This window comes from Ochotona princeps, chromosome 19, assembly GCF_030435755.1.
Source record: "Ochotona princeps isolate mOchPri1 chromosome 19, mOchPri1.hap1, whole genome shotgun sequence".
NCBI classification, from domain to species: domain Eukaryota; kingdom Metazoa; phylum Chordata; class Mammalia; order Lagomorpha; family Ochotonidae; genus Ochotona; species Ochotona princeps.
In genome coordinates, this window is record NC_080850.1 from 33,041,536 (window position 1) to 33,053,553 (window position 12,018).

Below are 12,018 nucleotides of genomic sequence, written 5' to 3' on the forward strand. Positions count from 1 at the left end.
CCCTCTTAAGAAACTATGCTGATTAAATTGCCACTAACATCGTTGGTTCTCTCACAGCTTCACGGACGTAATCTGTATTATCCTGTGGCAGAGTTTGAACTTAGACTTATCCTTGAGCTAGGCTGACATCCAAACCATAGTTCCTCCTTTGAGTTCTAAGCCCTCCAGTTTTTATTTTACATAGAAGTGAAATCTCTTTTTAAAAGAGGTTAAATCCAAGGAGAGATTTTTGCATTTCTTTGTTATTCAGTCTTACATTCGCCATCAGAGCCAGTTTTGGGCAGAGAATGTTCTTACTGTTTGTATTCGGCATTAACTGTCTTGGGGACAGATGAGGAAACGGGGTTGGAGAAGAGAATGACATTGTCCCAGGGCTGCTGGTCTTCTGGAGCAGTCCTTGGAAATTTGGTTCAGTTATTGCTCTGCATTCTACTCTTAAATAACTGTTGGGCCTGATCTTTATTTTAGAACCAACCATGGCTGTACATTGGGGATAACACACATTTATTTCAATGTGTGTGTGTGAAAGAGAGAGAGAGAGAGGCAGTTTCCAAGACAGCTAATAAATCCAGGTTTCTGTTTTTGTTTTATTTTAAATATCGAATCTTAGGTTAAATGCCTTTTTGGATCATGATTTTCTTTTTTTTCGTTTTACAGATTGAGGTTGTATCTGTGAGAGGTTTTTCCTCTGTAAAGGATTTTTCCTTTTACAGATACATGCTGCTTGAAAACTTTTGTCTCTGTGAAGTTACTTGTGTTGTTTTTCTTCACAGGTGTTTGAGGCTGTGATTTCATGGATCAATTATGAAAAAGAGACGCGTTTAGAACACATGGCCAAGCTGATGGAACATGTCCGACTCCCTCTCTTACCAAGGGATTATCTGGTCCAGGTGGGTGCTTTCCCATTGACTCAGGTCTCTAGGAATAGCAGAGGGCAACCCTGGTTTTAGGAAGTGATTGAGGGTTAATTTTTTTAGATTTTTGTGATGTGATCTATATTTATATCTTTTTCTATAGAGAGATATTGAGAGACCATGAGTTCTGGTCCTGGAACTCAATGTGAATCCCCATGTGGGTAGCAGACCCCAGTTGCTTAAACCATCCCCACCGTCCCCTAGGGTATGTGTTGGTGGGAAACTGGAGTTGAGATCGGAGCTGGAACTTGAACCCAGGTATTCCAGTATGAAATGTGGACATCTGAACTACTGTGCCAAATGCCTCCCACCTCCTGAGGAATTGGGTGGTTTTCTGTATGGGTTAAAGGTACCAGCCCACTGGATAAAGTATGGGATATGGTACAGGAAGGTTTTAAGAGCCTAAATTTGACAATAAGATACTTAGGCCTCAAGCCCTGCTCTGACTGAGTGGATTTGAGGTTTTTTTTTCAAAGATATATTTTATGTTTATGTGAATGTCATATTTTACACAGAAAGAGAGACACAGAGAGAGGTCTTCCATCTACTGGTTCACTATCCAAATGGCAAAAATGGCTACAACAGCTGGAGCTAAGCCAATCTTTTTTTTTTTTTTTTTTTAAGATTTATTCGTTTTATTACAGCCAGATATACACAGAGGAGGAGAGACAGAGAGGAAGATCCCCCGCCCGATGATTCACTCCCTAAGTGAGCCGCAGCGGGCCGGTGCGCGCCGATCCGAAGCCGGGAACCTGGAACCCCCCACGGGTCGTCCACGCGGGTGCAGTGTCCCAACGCATTGGGCCGTCCTCCACCGCCTTCCCAGGCCACAAGCAGGGAGCTGGATAGGAAGTGGGGCTGCCAGGATTAGAACCAGCGCCCATACGGGATCCCAGGGCCCCCAAGGCGAGGACTCCAGCCGCCAGGCCACGCCGCCGGGCCCGAGCTAAGCCAGTCTTAAGCCAAGAAATTCTTCTGAGTCTTCCATATGGATGCATGGGCCAAGAACCTAGGACATCCTCTGATACTTTCCCAGGCCATAAGTAGGGAGCTGGATTCGAAGTGGAGCAGCTGGGCCACAAATGTGAGCTTTTATTTAACCTATTTCGGCCCATTTCATTGTGCATGCAACAGGTATTATAAAAGAATACAGCAGAGTTGTTCTGGGCAGTAAAGAAGTTATATGTAGATGGGTCAGCATGATGTCTGGCATAACATATTCAACAAAAGCGCTAATTGCTTTTATTGTAGAGAACCAAAGCAATGGCAATCATTTTCATATTTCTGTGTTATCTTTTCTACCGTAATTTTAAGCAACTTGAATCCCAATTCAGGACCTTAAAAACCACCTGCTCTCAGGTTTCCAGGATCTATACCGCTTCTACTTCCTCCAACGAAGGAAAGAAAAATTGGGAATTATAGAGTGTCTTTACAGGGTCATGGAGGACTTTTGGAGGTTGAGATTTGTGTGGTGTCACCAGCTGATAGGAGGGAGAGATGTGTGTCAGATCCAGGTCAGTGTGGCTCTGAATCACACATTTCTGTGAGATGGGCAACCACTTCTCTGTGCTCTTTCACATCCCATGAGTCAGTACAATCAATGGTATTAGACATGCTCACATGCAGGCAGAGGATAACCCATGGAATAGATGAACAAAACTCAGACCTCAGCTTTCTTATCAGGTAAAAACAGGATTGTCTGGATTCACATAAAGCCAGTGGCACTGCTTATTGAACGGGGGCCAATATTGTTGCTGTCTTTGCAGCTGCTGCCACGATTTTGAGCAGTGGGTGTGGTGGTGACCTCCTGAGCTGGAGTCCTGTGCCTGTGGCTCTTTTAGCCACCAGGTAAAGGAGTCGGAGAGATGTTCTCATCCAGTGGTACCACTGCCCCCTGGTGGTAGCAGATCCGCGCTGTAAAAGAGCGCCCTCAGAGGAGGTCTGAGCTAGTCTGAGCTCCTGGAGTCAGAGCCAAACGGCCCACTGTTCCACCGGAAAAGCTCAAAGTGGTGGTGGGTATCTGGCCTTCAGCACAATCTTGCTTCCACAGAGGCAGGGAGGTGACCTGGCATCTGGGTTCCCGAAAATGTTAAAGTGACCTTCAGATCCCTGGTCATAATCTCCATCAGATGTTCGCAAGTGGAACATAACAGAGATATCAGGAAGTGGGTTCTGGTTATTATGGCAGAGTAGGGATAGAAATGAAGGGAGTGTGGCGGGGAGTGAGTGTGAGAACTTCTGTCTGGGACCCGTCTTTGTAAACGGGCTTGTCTCAGGCTTCAGAGGGTGGATTCTTCTGGAAGAGCATGTCTCATTTGACCTTGAGACTCCAAACTAGTAACTTGCTGGGAGTGGCTGACAGTGGAGCAGCAAGGGGAGGGGAGCCCACACGGCCTGACGCCTGACCTCTGGGGCAGTTTTTTCCCCTTTCACAATAGCTAATGTTTATTGGGCTTTTTAACCAAGCATCCTGGGAGGCAGCGGATAATGGCATAAGTGCTTGGTCCTGCCACCCACGTGAGAGCTCCTGGCTCCTGACTTCAGACTGGCCCAGCCCTGGCTGTTGCATACATGTATGAAATAAGCCAGTCAGTGAAAAATCTTTCTTCTGTCTGTCTGATTTCTCTTTTCTGTGTTGCTGTGCTTTTCAAGTAGATGAGAACAAATATATGTTTTTTAAAATAGAATGTTTAAATGTAATGCATGCCCATGATAAGATGCAGATTCCACAAACGCTGTCCTTCAAGCATCTCTAAGTGTGTGGCGGTTCAGTTAGACTCATTACATTCCTCATGCTGTGCAGCCAGCCCTAGCTGGCTTCAGGCGTCTTTTCTCTGTTGCAACTCTGTTCCTGTGTCTGGGAAGCCCAATGAGCTCTCTGGGGTGGGTAACTGCATGTGTATTGTACATCTTCCTGAGCACTTGTCCAGATCCCCTCCTACCCTTTGTATTTTGTAAAGACCCTCAGAGTAGATAATCTGCCCCAACCTATTTCAGTCCCCTAGTGGGAGGGTAAAAGTGTTCTCCAAGAAACCAAAATGTTCCTGGGAAAGGAATCACCCAGAGGTGGAAGCAGTCTGACCCTGCCAGTTCTTTTCCTGCCAACTCTAGCATATTTTTGTTCCTTTTGAGACAGAGGGGAACCCAGGGAGGCTGAGCTGGGCCTTACACATGATTGGCTTCAGAGCTGAGATGACTGAGGTGGAAGGCCTTCTCTTTCTCCACCTGGACCCGTACTCCTCTGGGTCCGACACTTCATCTTACTCATCATCTTCTTGGGGGCCAGCAGTGACTATCTAGCTCAGAGGCATCCACTTTTCCCAAGGCCAACTGACCTCGGAAGAACAAATGCCATCTGGTTATCCTACCTGGACTGGAGGGGATAGGACAGCCGGAAAGACTTCACCTTGAGTGTTGTTCGTGAAACATTCACACTTCCATTTGCTAAGCACTTTCTCAGGCCCTGAGCTCTGAGCTTAGGGAAGACCCAAGGTAAGGACGGTAGGTAGGGCTTTGTGCTGGATGTTCTTCCCACCTTATCAGAGTCTGCCTCACTGGCTAGCTTCCTGCTCCAGACCCTGAGAAGATGGATACACATATGTCTCTTACTCAGTGGCTCCAAAGGTTAGCCAGTGAATGCTACTTCCTTCCCTCTTTCCATCCTCTTCTCTCAGGTCTCTAGCCATTTGCTCTAAATGTCACAAAGCATTCAAACGAGAGAGAATAAGGCTTTCAAGATAGCTACTTGTCTTTTTGTGTTTTGCATAAACTCACTTCATCCTCAGAATCAAACAGGGGCCGGAGTTGTGGCACAGCTCACTAAGCTGTATGTTGTGATGATGTCATCCCATATCGGATCACCAGTTCAAAGCCTGGCTGCTTGCTCTGATCTGGTTCCCTGCTAACTTGCGAAGGCCGTGGAAAATGGCCCTGCCACATGGGAGACCCTGATGGAGTGCTAGGACTTCTGGTTGTAGCCTATGCCAGCCTTGGCTACTGTGGTCATGGGGAGTGAACCAGCAGATGGAATATCCCTATCTTTTTATCTCCTTTTGTCTCATTCTGATATTCAAATAAGTAGATAAATATTTAACAAATAAAATTAGTGAGGTTGTAGATAACCTTAATGTGCCCATTTAACAGATAAGAAAGCTGAAAACAGAGATGTTTTGCGGAGTAACTAGCTGGAATTTCAATCCCTTTCTGGTCCGAAAGTTTGACTACTTACTCCACAGTGCTGTTGGAATGTGGGCAGTTGGTACCAAGTCTGGATCTTTCTCTTGTGCCTGAGATTGATGTGATGTGGAATGAATGAGTGTGGGAGTGCAGGTATGATTCAGACCAGGGAGAGAGCTTGGGAAATGTGGCCCAGCCCTGCTGCAGGATCACCTGTGGATTGCTACTTCCAGACCGTGGAAGAAGAAGCTTTGATAAAGAATAATAACACCTGTAAGGACTTCCTCATTGAGGCCATGAAATACCATCTGCTCCCTCTGGACCAAAGGCTCTTGATTAAGAATCCAAGGACCAAGCCCAGGACTCCTGTCAGCCTTCCCAAGGTAAGCCCCAGTCCAATCATGGTCAAGGGTTAGGACTTCATCCTGGGCAAATGGCCTTCTCCATTGCCTCCCAGTCTTCCCTCACTACCGCTTCTCTGACTCTTGGTGGCCTCTATGGCCTAGAGATGGAGTCTGCTAGTTCCATTTGACCTGCTGCTGCTTCTCTCTGCTGGGGTCTTTCCCTAAGGGTTTGCAGGGAGGTGTCATCAGGGAGGTTTGAGAAGAACTCAGGGCTCTTTCCCCTGCCTTGTCACCTCACCATGCCCGTGTTCCACTTCTGTTGGAAGCAGAGGAATGGCTGTGGCTCCCTACAGATCTCCCTTCTGGTCCTTGGGTCCTTCATCAACAGAATGAAGGATGATGTATTTAGTGATCCCTCAGGTACTTGCTGGTTTGGCAATGAGCAGTCCTCCTGGAATCCTACCACACTGCTTGCAGAAAGGTCAGGGAAGAGGAGTGGTGCTGAATGGCACAGGAGGCAGCACCAGGAAATTATTTAAATCCTTCTTCCTGCTCCTCCTCCTCATTCTGGTTGGCTGCCATTCTCATTGCCTGTGGCTTTCAGAAAGGTTTCTCTGGGGTGTATAGAAGCATATTGTCGGGGCCTGGCATGATAGCCTAGTGGCTAAATCTTTGCCTTGCACACCCGGAATCCCATGTGGACATGATTTGTGTACCAGCTGCTCTGCTTCCTGTCTGCTCCCTGCTGTGGCCTGAGAGGGCAGTGGAGAATATCCCAAGACCCGGGACCCTGTACCTGCTTGAGAGACCTGGAGGAAGCTTCTGGCTCCTGGCTTCAGATTGGTTCAGCTCTGGCCATTGTGGCCACTTGGGAGTGAATCAGTGGATGGAAGATCTTTCTCTCTGTCTCTCCTTTTCTCTGTATATCTGCCTTTCCAATAAAAAAAAATCTAGAAAAAAAAAAGCATATTGTCCAAGAGTATAGACTGGCATTCCCAAAGTCTGCAGTTCCTTCTTCCCACCCTGGTCTGTGACCCAGGACCATGAAAAGCACAGTAGCACAACGCGAACACATGTCACAAATTAGAGAAGCAGCTGATCTTTAAGGTGGAGACAGTATTTCTCCTGCTTGTATGAAGGAGGAAACTGCAGCTCAGGAAAAATTAAGTGACTTGCCGGAGATCCACAGGGCTAGTGTGGTAGGAGCAGCCTGTGTTCTGTACACCACCCAGCCCCGCTGCACCCTCGTGGTGCCTGCCACGCATTAGAGGAGAGAGTAGCTGCCAGGCAAGGGCCGTGATTGCCTGGCCATTTGCTCTACTGTGCCTAGACTCCTTTTGTTTCTGTGTTGTTGAAACACGCATTGTGATTTCTTTATATTTTCCAAAACAGAAAAAGCTTTCTGAACATACTGGAATGTTTCTCATTGTAGATGAATTTAGGAGCGTTTTACAATGTTGAAATTAAATAAAAGTTTCCTGAAATCCCTCCCACGGGCAGCCACTGCCACCATTTTGGTGAACTGTCTGCTAGACAAATGTTTATGCACTTACTTAAACATAGGTTAAAATGTGTACTTTCCAATAAGTGGCATCTTGCTGTACAGATTGAAATAGTTCATATGCTACAGACTACTTTTGATATTGGAATGGGTGGTGGCAGTATTAAATCTGTAATGGATCCACAGCATTTGATTGTGTTTGTGTACCATTACGTATTTACTAGTTCTCTATTGATGGTCTTTTCAGTAATTTCTACTTCAGGGGGGGATATTATTATAAACATTTCTGTGTGAAATATTTCTTAAAAGATAATATATTGCTTCAGTTCACTTTTCTTTGTCAGTGAAGTTAATGTTGGTTTCATGTGATTATTGGCGTTTGTATGTTCTGGGGACTGCTCTGTGTCTTTGCTCATTTTTCTATTGAATTGTGCATTTTAAAAATTAACAGTATTTAGGGCTCTTTGTACATTAAAGAGGTTAGAGTTTTATACATCTGTATGTCAAATATTTTTCTCTTAGTTTGTAGTTTATCTCTTGTCTATAATATTTTCTCCAAATATGTGGTTTACATTTTCACATTCTTAATGTAGTCTTTGGAAGAGAAAAAGTTTTTTTTAAAAAAATTATTTTCATTGACAAGGAAAAATGATGTATGTTTATCATGCACAACATAGTGCTTTTAAATACGTATACTTTGTGCAGTGATTAGCTGTAGCTAATTAGTATATGTTTTGCCTCACATAACATGTGGTTAGAGTATTTAAAATGTGTTCTTTTAGTGATTTTTCAGGCATATGACACATTTTGATTGACATGGTCTCTACGTTGTGCAATGGACTCCTGTCCAGTTAAAAGCACTTCTCCAACATTACTCCCTCCATGAGTTTAGTATTTGAAGATTTTACATGTAAGTGTAAAAATTTGCACACTATGTGTCTTTCTATGCCTGGCTTATTTCTGTTATTACACTGTTGTCACAAATGGCAGAATTTCCTTCGCTTTTTCAGTCTAGTTTTCCATTGTACATAGAGACTGTCTTTTCTTTATCTGTTGGTGTAGACTTAGTTTGATTCCGTCTTCTGGTGTTACAAACGGAGTTGTAATGACTACCGAAGTACATTATATGTTTGACACACTGCTTACATTTCTCTTGTCATTTATACCCAGTAGTGGGATTGCTGTCTCACAGGATAGTCTTGTTTTTTACAAGGAAGTTCAATGCTTTTTTCTCATAGAAGAGCAGACATTTTTATTTATTTATTTATTTTTTCTTATTGGGAAACATTTATTTATTTATTTATTTGAAAGCCAGATAGTTATAGAGAGAGAGGGAAAGAGAAGAGACAGATCTTTGCATCCGCTGGTCACTCCTTAGATGACCGCAGTGACAGTGACCGGAGCTGGGCCAGTCCGAGGCTGGAAGCCGGGAGCTTCTTCTGGGCTCCCATGTGGGTGCAGAGGACCGAGGACTTGGACCATCCTCACCTGCTTTCCCAGGCGCATTATCAGGGAGCTGGATCAGATGTGGTGCAGCTGGGACTTGGTGCTGGCACTGCGTACAGTGGCTGTTACCCACCGCACTGCAGCACCTGGCCCCACAACTGTAATTTTTTTCTATTATGGCTTATTTGGGGTTCTGTCTTTAAAAACATTGCCTAATCTAAGGTCACAGATATTTTTGCTATACTTTCTCCTAGAATTTTTAAAGTTTTAGGTTTTACATTCCAATAGTGTGTGTGTGTATATATATATATATATATATAATACATATACATATATATGTATGATATATATATGCATGAGATAAGGGTCAAGTTTCATTCATTTTGCATACTTTTGTCTAATTATTCCATGCCACTTATGGAGATAATTTTCATTTCTCAATTGAATTGCCTTGCCATTTTTGTTGTGAATAATTTTGTGGGTTGGTCCGTTTCTGAATTTTATTATGGTTCATTTGTTTTTTTTGTGTGCTCATATTGATATCACCTACCTTTGGTAGTTTGTGGCAGTGTGAATTCTCTAGTTTTTTTTTTTTCTTCAGAGTTTTGTTATTCTTGGTCTTTTGCACTTGTACATAAAATTTAAGAATCAGCTTGTCTGTTTCTATAAAAAATCCACAGGGGTTTTGATTAGGGGTTTATTAAATCTACTAGGGAGAGTTGACATAGCAGTACTAATCTTGATTCAGAACACAGGATATAGTTTCATTTTCTTAGGTCCTTTAAATTTTTTCTCAGTGATATGGTTTTCCGTGTATGGGTTTTGCTAGATTTTTTTTTAAGTATCTGTTTATATCCTTAGCCAATTTCTTTTTTTTTAAATAAATATTTTATTTTTAGTGGAAAGTCAGATTTACAGAGAGGAGAGACAGAGAGAAAGATCTTCCATCTACTGGTTTACTGCCCAAGATGCCTCAACTGCCGAAACTGAACCAATCCACCACCAGGAGCCAGGAGCAGTTTCAGAGTCCCGAGGCTTTGGGCTATCCTTAACTGTTTTCCCAGGCCACAAGTAGATAGCTGGAAGGGAAATAGAGCAGTCAGGAAGCGAACTGAAGCCCATATGGGATCCCGGTGCCTGCAAGGAGAGGACTTCAGCCACTAGGCTACTGCATTGGGCCCCTAGATTTTGTTAGATTTTTTTAGATTTATCCCTAGGTATTTCATAGTTTTTGAAACTGTTGTTAAGTATTTTCTCTTAAAATTTTGATTTCCAGTAGTTTACTGCTTATCTATAGAAATACAATTGATGAGAAAGATTATTTGATGGAGAAGGATAGATCAGGGACCGTAACTTCAGGTGATTGCTGAGTAGCCTAGGCCGGTGCTTTGGCTCAGTGCTGATATTTAGTGTTTACTAATGGAGTGTTGGCTCCTCTACTCAACAGTAGGTTCCAGGAAGGCAGGCATTAGCCATCTGTGTCCTCGTCACACAATCCAGATCCTGGCGCAAGAAGGGTAATAGTTAAAAATTTCATCAATGTAAAAGACATATGTTACCGAAGCAACCTTAAGGAGATTTAGAATTGACCATTTAGGTCGTCACCCCACCCCCTTCATGGCTGACAGCATTCACACATGTGGTTTAGCATGGAGATGCTATCTGTGTCCTCCTTTAATCAGTGACATAGATTGAACTTAGAACATTTGGTTCAACCCATAAGACACGTCATGCTGAATAGATGACTCCTGATGTTGTTCCAGGGAGATAGAGAAAACTCAAGCCCATTCATAAACTATCATGGGTGCATTAATTCACTCATTTATCAATTCAGTTATGCAACACACTTTCATAAAGAAGTCACTAGTTATCAGTTTTGGTGTATGTTCTGGAACCACAAAGGATCCTATGAGCTGGTCCCTTCTCCAAGAGGCTCCTAGGATAGAAGGAGGGAGAGATGTGAGGGGGAAATTACAGCGATGCTTCATTGCCGCCACAGGGAGCAGGGCCAGGCAGTGCAGCAGCCTGGAGGAGCGAGGGGCACAGGACCACAAGCCCAATGCAAATGACCTGTGAGATCAACACCTAGAGACTGGTTCAGGTGGCCCCAGGGGAGCACTGGGCACACCCTCTGAGGGCCACCTGAGATTGTGGCGTGCATCTTGCTGCTTGTCATTGTCCTTGTCATCAAAGGCACCACTGATGAAATACTAGTATTGTTTAAATACCAACTACCAAGTAGCTTCTTTGTGTTTTAGGCAAAGTGCAAAGTGTTATCTTATTTTGTCCTTCAATGAGTTTGAAGCCTCTCCTGTTATGAGACTGGGTGACTGGTCCAGGGTTTTGCAACTCCCACGCGGCAGCATGCGGACTTAAATCCACATCTGGTAGACACAAAGCCTGGACTTTTGATCCTTACATAGTAACAATCTCCACAGTGATGCTGGTAGTGTTGTGGGGTGCAAGCAGGGTTATGTTAGACAAGTTTAGGGTTTATTAAGCAATCTGTATTAACCAAGCTTGGTGAGGGATAATTAGGGCCCACTAGAAATAGCAAACCACAAGTCCATATAATCAAAACCCCATGAGACACAAATGGTCATTACCCTGCAGTCTGTCTGTTAAACCTGTGTCACAGCTTCTCTAGCAATATGTTATAAGAGACATACAGTGAGCAACCTGGGCACACTTGTAAAGCTGCATTCACCTTTCTCTGGCTTCTCTGCCCACATTTCATTACTTACTAGGCCTCACCTCTCCTGGAATTCTTGAAAGTACACAAATTAGAAATAGAAAACATCTTAGCATTGCTATCTTTACTGTCCCGCCAAGCAGTGAACAGAAGGTGACGAATACGGATGGACATTCAGGGGCTACCTGTCCTCAGAGTCCATCTGTGGGAAGTCAGAGAGCAAGCAGGTTCTGGGGGGGCCAAGAGTTGGAGTGCCGGGACGATGGAAGCCTGTGACCAAGAGAGTGAGCCTCTCCCTATCAAGGACCTTTATGGGACTTGTGAGGGGAGTGGTTACACCATGCAATACTGCCCTCTGTCAGGTTCCAGGTGATGATAGGTGAGCATCACAGGTGGGCAGGAGAGGTGAGGGGGCCGGGGAGTGGCTTCCAAGTTGGTGACCCTACCTCGCAATAGGGGATCTCAATTACTGAGCACTGTTTCTGTGCTAAATACTGGGCTAAGTGATTTGTATTTATTATCACATAGGATTCCTTTCATTGTGATCATCCCCATTTTGTAGATAGGGAAATTGGATCTTGGGGATGTTACCTATTTGATTATGTACTAGTTATGTCTTTCTGCATTGCAAATTACCCATATCTCAATGTCTTAACACAAGAAACCCTTATTAACTCACTGTTTCTGTGGGCGGCCTTCCTGGGATGGCTTAGCTAGGTTGCTCTGGCTCAGGATCTGTCAAATCAAGCTAGGGATCCGGGATGCTGTCATCTCATGGCTTTTTTGGAAGGGATTGATTCTAAGCCCACTCACATGTCTGCTGGCAGGCCTAAGTTTCTTGCCACTTTTGCATGAATTCTTGAATGTTGTCGTGACATGGTACCTGACTTGCTGCAGAATGAAGATCTCTCAGGTAGGACAAATGAGTGAACATATCTAAGGCAG

At 44.1% G+C, this 12,018-nt stretch overlaps 1 protein-coding gene across 2 annotated transcripts in view; it reads left to right on the top strand.

The window, feature by feature from the left end:
* The window catches only part of KLHL3 (kelch like family member 3), a 101,637-nt gene that overhangs the window by 69,324 nt on the left and 20,295 nt on the right, over positions 1-12,018 (top strand). For both annotated transcript variants that reach the window (XR_009247154.1, XM_004586434.3), the window contains 2 exons: positions 774-890; positions 5,324-5,473. Coding sequence is in view for 1 of the 2 variants with exons in the window: in XM_004586434.3 (XP_004586491.1) it covers positions 774-890; positions 5,324-5,473 (267 nt within the window). In the remaining variant the exon portion in view is untranslated. The remainder of the gene's footprint in view (positions 1-773; positions 891-5,323; positions 5,474-12,018) is intronic.